We start from the raw sequence: 18,775 nt of genomic DNA on the forward strand, positions 1-18,775 counted from the left end.
ACAAGACAGTCCATATAACCTGAAGCTATCCATCCAGCCAGTCAAAGGTGCAAAGAACATGTTCCCATCTAAGCCAGAAAACAAACTAAAAGGAACAACGTTGGCTCCTCCGCTAAGGCAGGGGAGCGCCGTCCCACTTCTCTCTGAGCAGTGCAAAAGGTTAAATAAAATGATAACACAAAGTTACTTACATGTTATTTTTAGTACGGAGCTAGGTTAGGGCAGGGCGGGGCTTGGCTTTCATCAGAGGGTGGAGGAGTGGTTGGTGAACCATTAGTGCGTATGACCGTTTGGCCGCCATCTTGGGCTGGCCAAACAGACATGCACCCTTAGCATTTCTGCAGCTGGCTGTGTTACATAGCCAGGTGGAAAACAGTCCCAGTCTCCCAGGCACTGTCTGAGCATCAAACCAGGCCACTCATGCAAATCACGAGCCTGCTGTCATGCTGGCGACAGCAGCATTGTGATTCGCTAAGGGGAGTCTGGGAGCCTGGGTGCTTCCACGAGCCAGGAACAGATGGAGGATGGAGACGAGGTAGCGGCAGGTAAATCGTCTTTTCTTTTTCTCTAACCTCCTCTCCCCATCAACAAAGGTTTCTTAGCAGTCGCCACTGAGAAGGAACATTTTCAACCCAACAACCCACTCATAAGCAAGGACCAGCTTAACTGGAAGCTTAAAACTCGCCTAACTCAGGGCGATCTCAAATGGGAGTCCAAAGCAAAGAATTATTAAGATGGGGATGTTATCTGTTTGGATCTCTTAGGACTTTGTAATGACTAGAACTCATGCATCTTACACTGCATACTGCACAACACCATAGTTTTGCTCTTTGTCATATGTCTGTGCACCATCACAACCAGCTCACAGACAACTTTCAATCATACACACCACTGAAGAACATCTAACACACACAAACTCCTTGACATCCCACTCACCGCCTCACACACAGGAAGCACAAGGAAGGCACTTGTAAATTCTTAAAGCCGATTGCAATTATGCAAATGAAAAGAATAGCCAATTTAAAAAATGTGGTGTGCCTTCTTTCTTGAAAAGACCTACTTCAGTTAACCCACCACCTCATTTTTTGAGGTCCTGGTCCTGTGCACTATACAGTGAAGACCGTTCTACCTGAAAGAGACTTCTGACCTGCTGTCTGCTGTCCAGGCTCTGGTAATTTCATAGCTTGATCGAAGCAATCCTCTTCAGTATCCCTGAGATCCACATAACTTCAGTAAAGAGCATTCTCCATGCAGCAGCATACTTATTTATTCAAATTGCCTTCACGTGTATAACAGGCTTATAACGGCTCTCCACTGCCCCAAGTTTAAGAGTGCTTCACCTTCAAGATCTGCACTAAAAACAAAACTGTCTCCTTGGGTGCTTAGCTAATCCAAGTGACCAAGATTTTCAAAGGAGGACACATGGAAGATACGAGTAGCTTTGCCAGATTGGAAATTAGGAAATGCAGAATAGATAAGCATAGACTCTATGCATTCTCCGTCTATGCTGTTTGGATCTGGGATACAATTCCTGTCTAGATTCATCAGGCTCCATTATTTCTGCACTTTCACAAAAAGCTGAAAAACATATTTTCAAGCAAAACCTTATCATGTTATGCCCACACATGTGTCTGCAAACCCCTGAAGAGTTCTGACATACACCCCCTCTCATCTCACCCCTTTTCACCCACAACTCCACCATTCACGTTTCTGACCTGACAATTCGCGTTAACCTTATCCCAGCACCCTTCAAATCTCCCGAGTGTACTTCTACCCTTGGTATATCCATTCTCCCCTCATACCCTCTTAACCTTCTTCTGTACTTAAAATCTTAAAATATTGCACAATGCTTTGATGCTTGTAAAAATGATTGGACAGTCTAAATCACACATATATCGCCAAACATACATGTATAAAAAACAAATTATATGTCACAAGCACAATTTCTTGCTTTACACGGGTATTTCCGGTTGAACCCCTGCCCATACAGTTCATAGTTGTTTTCAGTATTTTTATTTTGTCATTAATAATTCTTCTGAACAGGAGTTTGTAGGTAGGATCACATATATATATATATATATATATATAGTATATATTCATATTCAGAACTTTGACTGACAATGAGATATGTGTGGCTACCCAAATGCATGTCTCCCCTATTCTCTCTGTCTGTGTCTATTTCCTATTTTGTTCAGTACACCTGCTACACAAGAGAATAATGTGTCAGGCCTATAGGAGGTGTGCTGATGGCACTTGTGCAGGGCAATGACTATAATCAGGGTTCAAGTAACTGTCAGCTACTTTCTTCAATTCTGTCAAGTGGGGGCTGTTGACATTTGAAAGTGGTGGGGCATAAACGTTGGGTATGACTTTTATGTAGCGAGTGACGCGAGCAAGGTTAATTGTCAATCGTGGGTTCCAGGGTGGTCTTTCTCCTGAGAATTGTTTTTAAAAAGAATGACAGATGATGCATTTTAAAGAAATTGAATTTAGTGATAAAGCAAGGCCTATAAATCAGTGGAAACATATAGTCATGGAATATTAAACACATTTAAAACTGCCCCAAATATTACTGCATTAATATGTTCAGCAGTTACTCTAATGTGCAAATTGTATAGTGTGACAACTTCAGCCCTTTAAAGTGTGTGCTTGCCCAGTGTCTTACACTGCACGCAGCATCAACTTGGAAGAAAATGCTTTAACCAGGCTTCAGGAAGCACCCACAGGTGCTGTCTGCAATCCGTCATATAGAAATATGTGCAGACAGGTCTTTAATTGGGATGAAAAAAGTGGGGGCTCTCCAAAAGGGAAAATGTAAAATAAATTTCTGCGATTACCAAAGTGTGCCACCCGACCAGTATTTTGGTTTCTCTGTGAGATGAAAGTGCATCCAGATATATAACACAATACCTGACATACGCCTAAAACATGTCAGTATGATTGGCTTTGTCAATGGTTGTGAACTGTTAAGATAAAGGAGTAACAATGATTAGTTATAAATAACATTGGAAATGTTTCAATTCTGAAATTGTGTCTCTGTGAATTAAATAGTATTGATATAGATGCCTGTTGTAGAGTTTTGGCCTTTAGTTATATGTGCCTTATGTTAGATATGTATGCCCTTTTTCTCAATATATAACTCGTCCTTCAGCACATCTTCAACCACCTCTCTTTCCTCATTAGCACCCTCTTTTCACTCTTACCTAAATGCACTTCTTCACATCTCCCACACGTCACCACTTCCAAACAAATTGCACTTCACACATTGAAGCAATTTATTTCCTTGTAAATATTTTGACATCTGTGTTCCCCCTTCACATACATTTCCACAGAATTTCAATTGCAACTGGAATACATCACTATTCTTCTGCGTACTCTGCAGAGAGACCAACCCACTGACAGCCACTTTGCTTTGGCTTCAGCCTCAGAGCTATCAATCAAAGCCCCTCATAAACACCTGGCACAGCTCAAAGTATGCACTTTGCAAGACTAATCAGATGCATGGAAAAAATACAGAAACCTAATATGACAAAATAGCTAATACTCTTGGGAATGTAAGAATAAGTAAAACATGTGAAATAAGAGAGGAACTAAATCGCTGACATGCATGCCTTAACGTTTTTAACATTCATTGTTCATAAATCATAATTTTTGGCATTAATGTTAAGGGCATGTTGATAGGGCCATTTTTATCACACTTTATCCGCTTGACTCAGATATTTGGATCAACTTCCCAAGGGAACAAAAACGCTGCTTGTCGTTTGGATACATTTTGCGGGGAAGAAATACAGCAGCTCTACTTCTAACAGTGACGTGCAGCCAGGGCCTTGGGTGTCACAGTGGGGAGGTTAGCATGACCAGGTGTCTTAGCACAATATACATAACACAAAATTAGCATTATAATACTTACCATTCCCGAGGATAAGTCACAAATCACACGTGCTTGCATCCACTCCTACATGTGATGAATGAGAAAGGGTGCATCTATGCCTGTGAATGACGCTGGGACGGAGACTCCAGCACCCAAACCTTGATGCTGAAAGCATCACTGGCCTACAGTGGATACCACTATAGACCACAATGGCAATTAAGTGCTTTTGAACAGTAAGCCTTGCATCAGTTCAGAAGGTTGATTTACTGCCTGGCTTCCGTCTCCTGCTTCCGAGAGAGGCAGGCCAGGCAGACTGAGACAGACAGCCCAGGCTTAAACACATTGATTTGTTTGGAGATACAATTGTATCTCTAAATAAATCGATCTATTTAATATTTGTGCTGGAATATGTAGGAATTTCAGTGGGGCACACCCCAAAGCCCTAGAGGACAAACCGGCCCTGCTTCTGTCACGCCTGCAACAAGGAAAAAGGGCCTTGCTGCCTGTTATGGAAACCAAAGCACACCAAGGCCATTTCACGTCCCAAAAATACCTGAGTGCTCAAGAATGCACAATGTTCATCTTGAACTATATGTTGATATATAGATGTTGACAGAGTCCCTGTACAGTCACAGAATGAAGAATTTGTGTTTGGACACCAAAAAGGTGCGTTTGCAGGCCTGGTTAAATCTCTGGAGTTATATAAACCTTTCTGTTTCTTTGGATCACATAGCATAGTTTAAAAATTATGATATTATTCCCTTAGATCCCCAAGATCCCCAAGATCCCAAACATGCGAATCTAAGGAAGTCCAGATCCAACTTGTTGTTTGGTGCGACAAAAAATACATTCACCTGGGGAGTCCGCAGGGCTCCATACTGTCTCTGGTCATCTTTTATCTATACATGGAGCTACTCACAGATAACAGCATCAAGATTCATCAGTATGCTGACAACACACAATGGTTCTTTTCAGTCTTCTCTGCTTCAGACATCCAATGCCTTAAACATTGCTTGCACACCATCCAGACCTGGATGTCCAACACCTACAGGAAGCTCAACTAAAGACAGAATTCCTTGTCTGCCAAGAACAGTTAATAAGAGTCCGTATAACCCTGGCTCACTGACATGAACCTTGATGGCTACTAACCTCAACTTTCGCCGAAAGTCTCATAGATTCAACCTTAAGGAATACATTGCCAAAAACACAAAGACAGGCTGGAAGTAGTTCTCTCTTCTGAACAAATTCAAAACATTTCTTCCAGAAAGTGCCAACAGAACTGCTGGTCAATCCCTCATACTCAGGCATCTGGATGATGGAAATGCCCTACTCCATGACTCCCAGACCCCAGCCTGGCATCCCTTAGGGGCATCACCCATGTTGGAGATAGTCTCATCCAGGGCATGACATAATATGATCACATCACCCCTACTCTGATTTAAATTCATCTGCTCCCCTTGCAGGATTGCACCATCTACAGCACCAGCTAACTTTGTGGGTGGGGAATAGCAGGTATTATGAAATGTGAGTGAAAATCCTGTAGGACTTGATTTTCTGTGATGATTCACATATGCATTTCTCATGTTCTTCAAAGTGACACTTTATGAGCGTAATAGCCACAATATGGTGTTTCTCTATAAATTAGAATTTTGCTGGAGCCTAGTTACTGGCCCCATCTGAATTAACTTGCTACTTGTAATGATAGCCTTAGTCTTTTTGAGAAATTTCCTGAATGGCAGAAAAAGACATAGATATATTGACTACTTCCATTCTTTAAACGGGAAATCTGAGCCCGTAATATATTAAGTGTACCATTATATTGATGGTGAAGGCATAGTGAAAGCATAAACATTCTGAGGACAATATCATTCAGATGATATGTTCTACTCACAACACTACCAGAGCCACTGATGATTATTCACAAAGAAAGTCAGGAAAGAACAGATGCAGCTCTCTGCCTGGATGTATCTTTCTTTCTGAAGTCTCCTCTTTTACCTACATTCCCGTGAGTGAGAAGCTGTGCCTTATGCAAGTATCCAGAAGTACTCCTACAAAGGTCATCTGACTGTCGCAGCAGGTTCCTACTCATACTTTAAAGATTTCTCTATAGCAAAGAACTGTGAACAGGGGAATTAGGATGCCCTGTGCCAACGCAATTTGTTTTTTTGCAGGGAAAATATTTTCCATGTGGAGAAAGTCCTTCATCTGCAACACTCTGCAAAGAGCGAGCGGCCTTTACCACCCTCGAGGGCAATTTATGCCAGCCTTCTGCTGGAGTAAAAGTACTACTCTTTCTAGGGTGGAGCTGGATGTATTGGAGCTTGAGAATGCCCACAAACCACATATTGGATAACCACTCCCGCCCCTTCAGTAGGATTTAGCCTTGTGCAGATCTCTATGTCCGTAAACAAGATTATGCCAATGAGGAATACTTTGTGAACTCTTGGCAGGTAAAAAAGATCTATCGCTTGCATTTTATCTATCAGAGAAGGTTCCTATCTACTGTGGAGAACCACACGGCTTGTCACAGTATCTGCTGCTTTTAACATATGTGTTCGCCCCCTCTCACAGCTCAGCTAAATCTTTTGGGCTTAAAGCATTGTTGTGTGCTGAAAACACCAAAATCACCTGATGGCGTGAACTCAGTAATGAGACTGAAAGATGATCTATATGAAACACAAAAATGGATAAATTCCAACCTGCTAAAACTTAAAGCTGACAAAACTGAGCTTCTGCTCTTGGAAAGAAACAAACCAGATGGAATGCCACCTTAAGGCCCATGGAATTGGGAGCCCCCACCCTATTAGCTGTAAGCAAAGCTAAAGTATTGGGTGCTACCCTTCACACCGACACCTCCCTTTCTTACACAGGTGAAATCAGCAGTTTCTATCCTCCTCCTGCCACTGCACATGTTTAGAAAGATCCTACTATTCATATCGCAAGAAAAAAAAACATCAGCAGTAGTAACTGCCTTGATTACTATTAATGTAATAGCCTCTAAGTGGAGTCTTCTGTTTACTTACCAAACTCCGGCACATTCAAAACATTTTGCTATGGATGGTGACCGCTCTACTGGCAACTGCTAACCACAGACCCTTATGTCATTAATAGTAATGTTGACAGAAGGTCTTTCCACTAAACTCTAAAACTTACTCCCTCTCCCTGAAAAACATCAAGGGCCATATGTATGAAACTTTGGTTTTGCGATTCTCAAATAGCAATTTTTAGAGAATCGCTATTTGAGAATCGCAAAATGCTATGTAGGTAGGATTTGCAAATAATTTTGGGAATCCTACATATTCCTTAATTGAAAATCGCAAATTGCAATTCGCAATTAAAGGAATACCTCCCCATTCATTCCTATGGGCCTAGAGGCCCATAGGAATGAATGGGAAGATATTCTCAATTTGCGATTCTCAATTAGAGAATCGCAAATTGAGAATGCAATTTCAAGGGTGCCAGGGTGTCAAAAGGACACCCTGTTGCGCCCCTGAAATGTACATGTGTGCACACGTGGCACACATTCAGGCCCTAAGGGCATGTATGTGTGCCACATGGCACTTTGAAAAATGCAAAAAAGTGAATTTTTCAAAGAAATCACAAATTACCACCAACTTGAAGTTGGTGGTAATTTGTGATTCCTTAAGGCCAAATTGCACTTTTTCTGGGCCTCTTACATTGCATTTAAGCAATCACAATTTTGAATGATACATATGGCCCCTAATTTTGAGATGAACTCTTATAAACGTTTATCTTGTCGTAGGAGTCCAGCTGGTCCTCCTGCTAACTTTCTTGTTCTTAGGACCAGGAAACACGGGTGTTAGTAAGCCATATAAATATAATATTAATATTAATAATAATAATAGTAATAATAATAATAATAATAAATGTTGTATTTGTGAGGCAGTAAAATTACAACTGCAATAGATAACACAAGTATTATTGCTGAATGCTCATACAATTAATTCCCAAGATGTTACAAACAAAAAGTGGTAAAACATATTAACTCTATCAGTATAGAAACTAGAAAACATTGTACTTCTAGAACCATCAAAAAGGGGTCACATGGATGGCCGAAAGGGGGCAGACAGGAAGTCTGTGTCAGTCAGCCAATGGTCCTGCCAATATCGATGAATTCTTTTTACAACCTCTGCCATCAAAGAAATTGACAATAGTAATAATGTTATGGCTTATTTTATTGGTCACAGACAGACTACAGTATAAGACAGCTTAGTTTGTTAATGTTCCTGCTGCAAATATCGATGTGTATCAAATATCAAAATATAACACTGGTACGGGAGCTAAAGTTGTTAAAGGCTTGCAGAAAACACCTCTCTGTAATCTACTGGTCACTGGTTCGAAACAACATGAAATAGATTAAACGATGATTTTGGATACTGCAGAAGAAGTGGGAGTATCCTGCAGGTCACAGGTTCATATGTTAGTAAGATGGCCATATAGAGTAATGCATTTGTTGCAGGGAGGCTTGATTAATTGCCAAGAGCAATTCAGGCTGCCTTGCATCGTCTATCAATATTTATTATTATTGAATGCAACCACATGACTTACATAACTTACATGCAACTACATGCACTTGAATGCAACTACATATCTTACATAATTGAGGAACTACCTGATAATGACATACAAGACATCCTCATATCCTATGCCAGTACTGAAGACAACAACAAGTCTCTATGTGGCACTATCCAATCCATCCGATCCAACCCCTACAGAGAACCCACTCACAATTACAGATCCATAAATAGAGATGACCTTACAAATATCAACTTAGTGCAGACTCCTCTCACTCACTCGACTAGCAAGCTAAAGTGTGCACTAATTAATTGCAAATCGGCTAGCAAACATGTCCTCGACATTTACGATCTCATCCTCTCGAATGATCTGGACATCACAGTCCTCACTGAAACATGGCTAAATAGCTCCTCTTCCCCATCCTAGATCTACTGGTCCCCCCTAGTTATGATATAATCTGCCTAGATAGAACTGTGAAACCCGGAGGCAGGTTAGCCTGCATTTATCGAAACACAATCACAGTCAATCAAGCAGACTCCATCTCTTTAGCCTCCTGTGAATATCTCTGCACCAACATATCTGATGAAAAGGGCCTCACCAGCAAACTTCACATAATATACCACCCCCCTGGTGACAATCTGTCGTTCATCTAAGAGTTAATGGAAGTCATTACATCCAACGACAACTCATTAGTGCCACACATTTTTCTGGGAGACTTCAATCTCCATTGGAACAATACTGGCGATCATGAAGTAAGCTGTCTCAGATCCTTTCTGTCAGATCAGGATCTGACCCAATTCTGTGACAGTCCAGCCCACAACAAGGGAGAGACACAAGACCTCATCATAGCTAAAACGAACACGGTATCACTAGAATCCATCACCCCTTGTGACTGGACAGACCATTTTAGCATTTTCTTCTCCATCAATATCGAGGTAACTCCAAAAAGGGGCCAACCAACAAAAACAAATCAATGGAAAACGAATATACAAAATATCAACCCTATCGACCTGCTAAACCAATGCAACTCCGCCCTGATTCCCAAGACAGACAAGGCCAACGTCCATGACCTCACAGTCTTTTACAATTCCACTATGCTTGAAATTCTTGACTCAGCAGCACCCCTTCAAGAAAAAAAAGTTTCCTTCAAAATCTCCAAACCATGGTTCAACGAGAACCTGAATTCGGAACGGCGCAAGCTAAGATCAGCTGAGCGACTATGGAAATCAGCACCCTCCTCTGATCACCTATATCAACTTAGAGTGCTGAGGAATTCTCACAACAGGAAAATCCTAAACGCGAAGGCTGACTTTTTCAAAACCCAGCTGAACCAAGCCTTAAACCGCCCCAAAAAACTATTCGAAATCGTCAAACAACAAGCACGCAACCCGCCTAAATCCATAGAACCAAGCGATTCGGCTACTCCTAACTGCGATGAGCCTGCCAATTTCTTCCTAGAAAAACCAAAATCCATTGAACGCGACATCCAATCTAAGAAGGCCCTCCCATAATTTATTGCACTGGATACTAAATTCCACTCTCAGATCAAGGTCCATTTTAGGATTCCGATGGAAATTCCCAAAAACAATGCCTTTTGGCACACCTTCTCGCCCATCCCTCCTTCTATATTCAAAATGATAAAAACCTCTATTATACCCCTATGGTCAAAGATTGTAAATGCTTCTCTGAGACAAGTAACCATACCGGACTGTCTTAAAATAGGGCAGGTCACACCTACACTAAAGAAATCTGACTCCCTCCAATCAGATCTCAACAACTACCGTCCTATATCCAACATCCCCACTTTGGCAAAATTGCTGGAAAAATTTGTACAAATACGACTATGCACCCACAGCGAGAATTACAACCTCCTAGACAAACACCAATCCAGTTTCCGTCAAGGGCACAGCATAGAATCTGAACTCACCTACATAATGGATGACATACTAAAAATGCCTGACCATAAAGAATCATGCCTGTTGATACTTCTTGACTTATTTTCCGCATTCGATACGGTTAAGCAGGACACCCTACTGACCCTACTGGAACGAAGGATGGGACTAACTCGCCCAATACTACAATGGTTCACCTCTTCCTAAATAACAGAAAACAAAGAATTAAGACGAAGCACTCATTCTCTCAACCCTCCATGGTCACTATAGGGGTTCCACAGAGCTCAGCTCTCTCTCCCATTCTTTTCAATCTACTCATGGAACCCAAGACAAACGCATTGAACTCTGCGAACATTCAATAGCACCTGAATGCTGACGACACCCAACTGTATATGAAAATTATCCAACCAGAAGACTTCATCTCCCTCAACGCTATTCAACAGAATACTCAAAGTTGGCTCACTGGCAACCAACTCATGCTTAACACCCAAACAATTGAATTCCTTCTCATCTCCCCTCCCAATCACACACCCAAGATAGACCTATGGTTGAAGCATCTAACTTCCTTTGATTGTGCTCCCCACATCATTGACTCCGCAAAATCCTTGGGAGTCACCACAGACAAGCACTTGAACATGCAGGCGCAAATCAATATTGCCACCAAGGGCGCTAATCATCAGATGAGCATACTAAGGAAACTTAAACCCTTCCTCCCACAGAAAGACTTAAAAATGGCGGTACAAGCCCTTGTGCTACCAAGATTGGACTATGGAAGCACCACTCTATGCGGTCTCCCCAAATACAAGCTGGACCCACTGAGGGCGTCGCTTAACGCTGCGGCCAGATTGATCTCAGGAATAAAAAGAAATAAACATATCTCTCCGACCTTGAAAGCCCTGAATTGTCTACCCTACGAGGCAAGAATAAAACTAAAGATCGCCTGCATGACCCATAAAGCCCTGCATAACAATACCCCAAGCTACTTAGCATGTAAGCTAGAACGATCAGGAGGATGCATACAATTTCAAAGTGCGATTTCACTACTACTGAAACCACAATCCTTCCACGAAAAGAGAACCGGTTGCAGAGCATTCTCAGGGATTGCTCTGAAAATCTGGAACTCTCTACCTCCAGTTGTACGTGGAATCTCTTCCCTTACCTCCTTTAGAAAAAGAAGTAAAATGGCATCTAATGAACAAATTCACATCCTAAGACTTTAATTATATGATGACTACCAGTCACCTATGTTACCCTTATACTGCTGTCTACCTCTTTTGTATTGAATGATGAATAACGAATTTATGTATACTACCTCAACCACCTAATATGTAACAACTGTGTATTGTAAAGCATGCTGATTCCCTCGTGGAACATTCCTTGATGGTTACTAGTCCCCTATGCTAACCATACATTCCTACCTACCTCTTTTGTATTAAATGGCGAACACTGAATGTATATGTATAATATCTCAACCATCTAATTGCTCAACTACGGTGCATTGTAAAGCGCTCTGATACCCTTGTGGGTCATGTTCGTGCTATATAAAACTTTATAAATAAATAAAATAAAAAATTTGAAAAAAAGGAGAGCACTTTCATATCTCAGTTTATATGGGGTAACACATATGAAGTTAATCAGAGAATAACTTGGTTCTGCCAATGGGATTCTGACTTTAGATGCAAGGCATTAAAATGCCTGTTTGCTTCTGACACTTTCATTTATCAGGGCCCGAGGCAGAAAAAAAGGAGTCCTTAAAGAAAAGTATTTGGAGCAAAGAGTGTTGAGTGCAGGCTGCGGCTCCACGGAATACAGCACACACTGAATTTGTGAGCGCACCACAGGGCCTCTTGCTGCTTTGTGTTGGCATACAGCACCAAGATACTCTCAGAATGGTTTTGATGATCCAGACTACAACAAGGCCCTGCTATAACAATAGCTACCAGGGTTGAACCCAGCTGCTTTGAACTCTGTTCGATCACTGAACTCTGTGATGTGATAAATGTGAATGTATATTTATGGTTGTTGTTTTATGACACATCTCACATACAGGGACATCTTAAGGATTTTGGGGGCCAGGGTTGAATGTATTTTGAAAGCCCCTGTTTGGAACAGCTTTGAATTTATTATACAATTTCAACTCCTTCATGCTGTCTTTGGCCAAAAGCAAAAGGAACAAATGATGGACGGAATGCTGAATAATGCAAACATTCACCCCCAGTCACAAATATCTGAGTTTAATCCATCATTATTTTGCTCACCACACCACCCCAGCTTGGCATAGCATAGAGAGCAAGGGACCCACGTCTGGGCATACCGATCCCACTTATGGCAAACAATTCTGCCGCAACAAATGATGGACGGAATGCTGAATGAATCAAACATTCAGGTCCAGGATGCTTGTTTCCGGTCCAGGGAGGACCTGGCTTACTAGTTTGAGCTGGACTCTTCTCATGAAGAGCAGGGTCAAGACTGATTTGCATACAACTGGGTCCAAACTGGGGTGGCATAGTGAGCAAAAGAACGATGGATTTAACACAGATCTCTTGACTGAGGGTGAAAGTTTGATTCATTCTGTCCATCATTTGTTGCCACAGCGTCTTTGGCTAAGTCACTACCAGTGCACAGACCCACTCATCCAAATGCTTAAGTTGTGACATCTAATATTCAAGGATAGTGACGTGTGTTTTCAATATTGTAACACAGGAGCATCTCACTAATATTACGGCAAATAATCTCTGTTTATTTATTTTAAAGGTTTTATATAGCGCTGACCAGACCCGGAGGTATCAGAGCGCTTTACATGAGTATCAGATCATAGTTACAGGTTACATCGTTACAAAGGTTACACAGTTATTAGAGCATGGCAAAATAGTTACTTGTAAGGTCGAGATAAACAATAAGCAGAAATATGTAAGGGGAAAAGCAGGCAAAGGGAGAGATTCAGGGGACGGGGGTAGGAGCAGGGGAAGTAGACAGATAATGAAGGCGGGAAAAAGGAGGGGAGGGTGAGAGACACCGCATGGAAAGAAAAGGGGAAGGACGACGGGGACACAAACCGGTAGACGAGTCCAAGCAACTTCCAAAGTCCAGTAAGCTGTGATGCCATGGGAAGTGGTATCACTTCCCTATCTCTGTTGCGAGAGGCTCCCTTTACGCAGTGGACTCTCTCAGAGGGGTCTCTGAGACTCCAAGGCCTACGTACTGGATCCTTCCCCAAAAAGGGGAGAGGGAGTGCTTTGCCAAGGGGTGCCATACCATACCTCAGCTGTGAGTGGCTCCCTTGGCGCAGTGGACTCTCTCAGCAGGTTCGCTGAGACTCCAGAGTATAAATATTAGATCTTTCCCCAACAAGGCGAGAAGGAGTGCTTAGTTAAAGGGCACAAAGGACAGGGGGCTAGGCAGAGTAGCAGGAAAGGGGAGAGATTCAGGGGAGAGGGGATAGAAGCTAGGGAAGTAGACAAAGAGTACTAAATGGGAACATATTTAATTAATGAGTTATATAGCGCTGGCTAGACCCGAAGGAATCAGAGTGCTTTACATGAGGAACAATAATGTTGCAATTAACATCAGTTAAAAGTTACATAAGTATCAAGAGAAGCATTTAAAGAACATAGGGGACAAGGTGAATGGAGCAAAGAAGGGTAAGGGGATAGGGTAAAGGGTTAGGAGGAAGATAAGACGTAGAGACGAGGGGAAAATCTGCCCAAGTTCCGGCTGGGTAGGTGATGGCGGGGGGGGGAGGGGAGTCCACAACCCATCTCCTCTTTATCTATCTGGTAGCTCCACCGGGCATTAGGAGACTGCAGAGGAGGGAATCCACAGCCCTTCTCTCCAATAGCTATTGGGGTAGCTCCACTGGGCATCAGTCAGAATAGCTAGGTTTCAACAGTCGAGGGAGGGTTCCCAGAGTAAATGTCCTGGTGTGAGGGCAGGAACAGGCTTGGGTTGGAGTCGACCTTCCAGGACCTGGCATTTCGCTTCTAAGTCAAGGGTGCGCGTCCCAATGGAGTCCAAGTCCGCCTGGAGCGCATTACATTTTGTGCCAATTTCTGATTTGAAGGAGGCTCCTATGTTCACCTTTATGTCCTCTCTGAGCTCCCTTTTGAATTCCTTCAGGGTCGCAAGAAGGTACTCCCAGGAGAGCGCCATTTTTCCCCGTCTCCTGGATGCCCTCTTCCTCCTGCACCCCCTCTTGCTTTGAGCACCCCGAAGTAGATGGAGACCTTGTTGGGCTGCTCTTTTTTGGGTGGCAAAGGGGCATTTCTGTGTCGCACCCCACACCGCTCTGCTCTGGAGCCACAGGGTCAGAGGAGGGAGAGTGGCACTGTCGTGAGGAATCTGTGGGAGCACCAGGGCCCAAGCACCCATCCAGTTCTCATATGTGAGGTCTTGTTTTAATCTAAAAGAAACTTTTTTATGGATGTTGCGTGAAACCTAAAAAACACATTTCTCTGCAAAATATCTGTAATAGACTCTCAGACATAACTCCCATTATAAATAAATTGAAGGGAAACGGAATTTAAAACAATCTTTGTAAGAATTATTTAAGGTCGTCAGGGCAACACCCTCTACAGAACAAAGCTGGCTCTATCAGCCCCCCCCCCCAAAAGGCTGGGATCCTGTACCAGAGCCCAATTTGCCCATTCCTTAAAACGTCTCTGCTCACATACCGCAGACGTTTGAGCAGCTACATTTTCCCTTCATGTGCACAGATTACATGGCATTGCATTGGTTCCGGTGCAGTAGTGTCACAATATTTGCACCAACCAATCGAGCTTGTCATTCTGTGAAAATGCCATTTTAAATTTGGTAGGTGCAAATATCGGTGTATAATTGGACCTACATTACTCTCATCAAATATAATTTGGTGCTGTCCATGTACGAATTGCTGTCTGATGAGCAACTATTAGAGCAAGGTGGAGGGAGAAGGCAAGTGGTGAAGGTTTCAGGAGAGACCAATAAAGTCTTATATTATTAATTGGACACTTTTCTAATCCCATGCTCTCATTTCTCTTTTTCAGTTGAGAGGAAGATTTCAGAGTGAATATGAAACTATGCATGATTATGACTGGATCATTTATATCTGCGATCGCTTAGTATTCTTAGTAACTCAAACTCAACTGCACATCAGGTTCTTTCTCTAGAACAGCAGATCTGTGTAAAATCAGAGGCAATTTTTAACGAGTAGAATGGCATTCACCCAGAATTATCAAAATATGTCCGATTTTCAAGGAGCATGAGAAAAAGTCAGAAATGTTTTCCCACGAGGTTACTCCAATATTTAGAGCGTTTTGCAACTTTTGCGTGATTCAGAAACAATCCCATGAGAACTCTTGGACTTTTATGTCAATTGTAGAATTCCAGTTGTGCCCATATGTGTTAGATATACTCAAGTGGAATTCCAATGCAGTGAATCTTCCTGCTTGTATACATCTGACACACAGGTGGATTTTTATATTAAATGTTTTCCCCCTGAGGAAAAAGTTGTTTTCTGCGAATAAACTTATTCTTCGATAGATAACCCCAATAAATATTGGCAGTTTCCTCTCTAATTTCGTCTGGAAACTCACTTGGCACTTCCTTTGACAGGAACAAATTTAGACGTGACTTAATGTTGGGAAATCTACCTGGAAGGGCTGAGGAAACAGAGACAGACCAATAAGTTTGTGACCTGCTTTTGAAGCCCAAACCGCAAAAACGTCCAAGAATCTTAATAGTAAGTCTAAACTCATCAAGTGCCTACCAATGGAGTAACTCCACCATACGGGCACAATTTCGGCAATTATAAATGGGTGAATGATTATTGTGATTTGACATTTCTAACGTGTTCATGTTGCACATCTAAAATGGAAGTAGGTGTGCATAATGCATTCTGAAATTAATTATATATTTTTTTTAAAGGGTTACAAATAAGGTAACTTAATCAAAATGACGAATTGGACAATGTAAAAAGTTTGCATTAGCTAGCCACTGTTTTATAAGCCTGATATTTACACAGACTACTGGTAAGTTCTATGGGCCAAATTCTCCCCCACAACATGGCTGCAATGTCCATCCACTTTGCAATGGTTGGCCTGAAGAAAGATTTCTAATTTTTTAAGGAGCTCCAAGGGGAACGTAGGACAGCTTCTTCTTTCTTTAAATGAGCAGAAAATCAGTCCCAACACCCTAGCTCCGTAACCCACCACACTTTTCCATTCTGCAATGCTAAACTAGCCTGCAGCTCCTAAAAGGAAAGTAGCAAAAGAGAGGCATTTCATGGTTCCAAAACCTTCAGCAACCCATAATTCAAACTAACTTCAACGTTGCCACCTCAAGCTCCCAGAAAGATTGCATATTTCAGTACCTGTGGGCACTTGGCAGCACTGTAGCAGTCTCCGGCGGTGGCAAAAGGAACAGGTCGCCCATCAAGTGTCTGTGCAAACTGCAAATCTGTTGCTGTAAAACATAATGTGTAGCGAGCAACATGAATAATCAGGCACACTGGCTCTCAGCTGCAGGGATGAAGCTGGCATCCTAATGTTACAGCTGCAGGGATGTGTTCCCCTTGCAGTGATGTAAGTACTACAATATATAGAACACTACACACTTCCATACTGCTGATGAAGATACTAAAGCATGGTTCGAGCTATTGCTGAATTGCAAACATTGATTACCTGATTTTTTTTAATATATGTTATACATTTGTAGAAATATTGGGAGAGTAAAAGTATTTAATTATGTTACTATCATTAGCAGTGTTGTTTTCTGTAACCAGGAAACTTCACTAGGGGCTGCAGGTAGCGCTTGTAATGCTTGAAAAGGTAAGCATACAACCTGTCGGTGTTTACGGCAAAACATATATTTTTTTTATTACAGTGGTTTGTAGTCCATTTGACTTGCACATATTTATTATAACTATTGATTTTACAGTTGCGTGACTTGCATACGAGCAGTCCTTCACGTCACTTTATGTATATGAAATGTTCCCCTCGCCATTTTGGTAACTTTGTTCTTGTATTGTGCTATGATAATAAACATTTGGTTTAGTACATTGCAGACTTAACGTCAGCACATATCAAGGCGCACAATTTACACTTACAGAACATTGAAAATGCACTAGTAATTCTCAGAATGTGACATCTACCATACCATTTTACCAGTGGCGTATTCATTCTTTTTTTGTAAACATTTTATTTTAAAACAACATCATACAGGAAAGACAATGATAAACCTCAGTATAACGCGGCATCTGTGGAAAGTTCACTGGTTCGTATAAATGGCCCATAAACACTGGGAAATAATCACTCTGCCATCCCCAACTCCCCTCCCCACCCTGACCCATGCCTCCCCTGTCTGTTAGGTGACCAGCCATCCAGCTTCTGAACGCCCTGTCCATCAGTCCCCCTGCTCTCTCAACTCCAACCATGGACCCCATACTTTATCAAACGTCCTCAGACAGCCACGCAATTGATACACCGATCTTTCCGCTAGCCGACACCACTCCATGTTTTGCACCCATCTGGTTGAGCTCTGTGGCCTCCCCATGTCCCAAGCCTGTATACTGCAAAACAGAAGGGAGTATTGTTCTACTGTCTGTTCCTCCCAAATACCCAGGCACAGCACCATGCCAATTGGAGCACCCACTACTGTTACCATAGATACCTGGATAGTCCACTAGTACATCCCTAGTCTTGGGCAGTGCCATTATGTATGCACCAGGGACCCTTTCTGTCCACAGCCCCTCAAGCATCTGTTGGTAGGGAGTCTGCCCACGGCATTCAGTCTTGTTCGTGTGCAGTATGCCAGGTGTAGAATTCTAAGCTGGATGAGGCAAAACCCCCTCCCAGCTCTCCGCATCCCTCGGGTATCTGCATGGCTCAGCCCAGTCAGCATCCTTCATGACACCCATGTCCCATTCCCATCTGTCCTTCAGCACATTCAGCCGCTTCATGCTGATCCTAACTAACATGGTGTAAATGATGGGCACCGCATGGCAGCTTAAATTCTAGAGGGGTTTCTTCCTCTATTGTCCCAATACGTCCAATGATCCTAGTAAGGGCCTGTCTGATCTGCAGGTATCGAAATCTCTGGGACTATGCTATCTTATATTACTCTTAAAGGTGCTCAGAAAGAACCATCCCGGACTCTTCCCACATGTCCATATTGCCCCAACTTTAGAGATACATATCAGGTCCCACTGATGGAAACCCCAGCCGCTGTAGATCTGCCAGTGCCTCTGTCTCCCACTGTGGTTTTTCCGTGGTAATTTTCCCATCCCAGTGGATCATCTTGGTCCCCTTCTTACATGTTTGGACCACCCCGGCCATGGGTGCCACCTCCATCCGTTTCTCCCTGCAACCGTTTAGCGCCTGCAAATAGCTCTTCTGGGATAGCACCCGTCTCAGTGGCGTAACGAAAGTTGAGGGGGCCCCCCTGCCATGCACATGGAGGGGCCCGCTCTGTATTTAATCCGGAGCTATTGGGCCTAAGCATT

General features: G+C 42.5%; 1 protein-coding gene across 1 annotated transcript in view; it reads right to left on the reverse strand.

Moving 5' to 3' along the window:
- ADAMTS9 (ADAM metallopeptidase with thrombospondin type 1 motif 9) overlaps positions 1-18,775 on the reverse strand; it is a 934,075-nt gene that overhangs the window by 36,185 nt on the left and 879,115 nt on the right. Inside the window, 1 exon segment of the mRNA XM_078661546.1 lies at positions 16,646-16,737. Within this exon segment, the coding sequence (XP_078517672.1) occupies positions 16,646-16,737 (92 nt within the window).

The sequence above is a fragment of the Lissotriton helveticus genome, chromosome 9 (genome assembly GCF_964261635.1).
Source record: "Lissotriton helveticus chromosome 9, aLisHel1.1, whole genome shotgun sequence".
NCBI lineage: Eukaryota > Metazoa > Chordata > Amphibia > Caudata > Salamandridae > Lissotriton > Lissotriton helveticus.